Source organism: Poecilia reticulata, linkage group LG2, assembly GCF_000633615.1.
Source record: "Poecilia reticulata strain Guanapo linkage group LG2, Guppy_female_1.0+MT, whole genome shotgun sequence".
In the NCBI taxonomy this organism is placed as follows: domain Eukaryota; kingdom Metazoa; phylum Chordata; class Actinopteri; order Cyprinodontiformes; family Poeciliidae; genus Poecilia; species Poecilia reticulata.
Genome location: NC_024332.1, coordinates 4199165 through 4202336, shown reverse-complemented (window position 1 = coordinate 4202336; position 3172 = coordinate 4199165). Strand labels below are relative to the sequence as shown.

At 42.8% G+C, this 3172-nt stretch overlaps 1 protein-coding gene across 1 annotated transcript in view; it reads left to right on the top strand.

Annotated features, from left to right (window-relative positions):
* Window positions 1-2274: 2274 nt before the first annotated feature.
* LOC103475698 (ras-related protein Rap-2a-like) overlaps window positions 2275-3172 on the top strand; it is a 13965-nt gene continuing 13067 nt past the window's right edge. The window contains exon 1 of the mRNA XM_008427504.2: window positions 2275-3058. Coding sequence (XP_008425726.1) covers window positions 2745-3058 — 314 coding nt within the window. The 5' untranslated portion in view covers window positions 2275-2744. The remainder of the gene's footprint in view (window positions 3059-3172) is intronic.

Sequence of the window (3172 nt, the reverse complement as noted above, 5' to 3'; positions counted from 1 at the left end):
ATCAGCCACTGAAGCTTTTTGATCCTCTGAAACTTTCCCAGCTCGGTTTGGAGAGTTTTTTTGTGATTTTAAACAGGAAGTGGACGGATGTTATGTAATTCATGCAGAAATAAATATAGCAGCAGTGTTTTCCACCCGAAACAGCTGTTATTTATCCTGACAGATATTCATTTGCAGCCTCCTACTGTTATCAGACGGCAGGGGAGCCGACTGGGGGACTGAAGCTGCATGGAGCTCCGGTGTTCATTATTCAACANAGGTCGTTTTAATTTTCCTTAAAGGTTTTAATGTGTGCGTCATGAAGCCAACTGGGAGCACTGCAAACCGAACTGGTCTCCCGGAGTMCGTAGTAGCCATGTTGGGTCCCATTGCCTTACAATGGAACATCTTGAGCATGTAATTCACAGCTTATGACAGCAGAGGGCACTACAGTAGAGACCGGAGGGTTGCAGTCTCCTTTACACAGTTAAACTGGCAGTAAGACCCTCATTGGATTCATAGTTTTAATGTAATTCTTTTAAATGTATTATTTTGCATATATTTTGTGCTATTTTATGTTTATATAGTCAGTTGTTTCTTTGGTTCCAGCGAGATAGTGTAAAATCTATTGAGAGAAAGAAATAAAGAAAATGAAATTATCTTTGTTTTGGCCTGTGTGTGTGTGTGTGTGTGAGTTTTATACGTTTAATAAAAATATGTTTTTAAAGAAAACTAGAAACATATGAAACCAGCAGGGTTCAGATGTCTTTTCTCTGGAATCTGTTTGTTCTGCCATTTTCCCTGAAACGCCACAGTTGGACCCAAACTCCCACYGCCATAAAAAATAAACGTTGGGCATTGAGTGGATTCAGAACTGCATGGATTTTGGAATGGCTGAGAGTTAATCAGTTATGTTTTTATAACATATTTTAAGACATGAAGAAGCCAAAGCCTGGTACAAGTAAGATTTTTGCATAATTTCTTTTTATTTTGGGGTCATTTCCTTTGAGTTTAGTAGAGCAAAATAAAAACAAAAATAGATTTTCTATGAGGGKTTACTAATTAATTTGTAAAAATAATGTTTTATACATTTGCAGCACTTTTTGTTTACCTCAGCAATAACCTTCAATAATCTTGAATAAACTCCAATATTAAAAAAAAWTTCAAGTTGCAACTAAAATAAAGGAGTGTAATAATACTAATTGTCACTTTCACTCTGTCGTTAAAGACAACGAMATTTACTGAGATTTTACAGAAGTTCACCTACTTTTAGATATTTCTTGGCCCAGTCATAAAATTTCCACYTGTGTGCTCTGTATCTAATGTTCTGTTGCAAAGAGTCAACAGGGTTCCAAGCAATGTGTTGAGGACTTGAGAGGAATCAAAAGTGAAGACACCATCAACTTGTTCTCCTCTAAGTTGCACTAAGTACAAGGCGTTCGCCGCTCAGAGACATGGTTAAGGTAATGAAGACCGAAATCGGTAGYGTATATCGGTAGAGCCAGGAGGYGGGTYTTAGCGCTGTCAATAAATCTCATGTAGCTGCTAAATGGTGGAGAAACAACTTACCGTTACCGGGAAACCATTCATCGGTGGCTATGCTAACAAGCCTGAGTATTTACAACAGAATCTGRAGGGGGGATGAGCAGCGCCACAGGAGATTGTGATTGACAGCACTATGGCCTGCCTCTGATTGGTTGTTTCTAGTTAGCACTGGGAGAAGGAAAAAGATCTAAAAAAAATTTCACTGATTATCTCTCTCATACCATACCGTCGCCACATAGCAACAGCTTAAAAAACAATAAAAACTGCTCAGTAATTAAATTAAAAAGATTGCTGTTGTTAATGTATAATTTTAAGGTATAAATCAAATGTGTGGCGTTATTTCAGAATTGCCCCTCCTCCCTCNTTAGCGCTGTCAATAAATCTCATGTAGCTGCTAAATGGTGGAGAAACAACTTACCGTTACCGGGAAACCATTCATCGGTGGCTATGCTAACAAGCCTGAGTATTTACAACAGAATCTGRAGGGGGGATGAGCAGCGCCACAGGAGATTGTGATTGACAGCACTATGGCCTGCCTCTGATTGGTTGTTTCTAGTTAGCACTGGGAGAAGGAAAAAGATCTAAAAAAAATTTCACTGATTATCTCTCTCATACCATACCGTCGCCACATAGCAACAGCTTAAAAAACAATAAAAACTGCTCAGTAATTAAATTAAAAAGATTGCTGTTGTTAATGTATAATTTTAAGGTATAAATCAAATGTGTGGCGTTATTTCAGAATTGCCCCTCCTCCCTCCCTGTTAAACAGTGGCACTAATCGCCCTCCATATCTTCCAGGAAATGGTCGCATCCAGAGGATGCGCCGACTCCGGAGGCGTGGATTCCCAGCTCCACTGTCGTCTTAAGGCTACATCTGTTCGTTGCCTTTAACTCCGCCGAACCCCGCGGTGCAGGGAAATGTAGCACTGSCTCTCTTTTGTCGGCGCATTAAAAAAAATGAGCCGTCTAGATGTTTCTAATAATAGCCGCTCTTATTTTTACCCCACTGCCGCCTTATTGCATTATGGATGCCTCTGGAATGGTGTCCCTTCGAGGTAGCGTGGGAATATCTCAGTAGAGAGGCTGCTCCAGCATCCATTCCTGTGTAGCTGTGGGGAGCATCTCGTCTTCCGGAGGCTGGCTGCAGGCTCCTGTGCGAGGGGATGCGTTTCTTCTTTCTCCTCTGCACGCCGGGTTTGACTCCAGAGGAGCGGTAGGCGATGCGGGAGTACAAGGTGGTGGTGCTGGGCAGCGGCGGGGTGGGCAAGTCCGCGCTGACGGTCCAGTTCGTCACCGGGACGTTCATAGAGAAGTACGACCCGACCATTGAAGATTTCTACAGGAAGGAGATCGAGGTGGACTCTTCTCCGTCGGTGCTGGAGATCCTGGAYACGGCGGGGACCGAGCAGTTCGCCTCCATGAGGGACCTTTACATCAGAAACGGCCAGGGCTTCATCCTGGTCTACAGTCTGGTGAACCAGCAAAGTTTTCAGGACATCAAGCCCATGAGGGACCAGATCATCAGGGTCAAGAGGTGAGACCCTGTCCAGCTGCATGCATTCCAAATACACGTAAAGTTGATATAAAATATGTGCTTGATAATGGATGAAGGCGAAATGGCTGACTGCCCAGGGCGGCATGGCCTAGG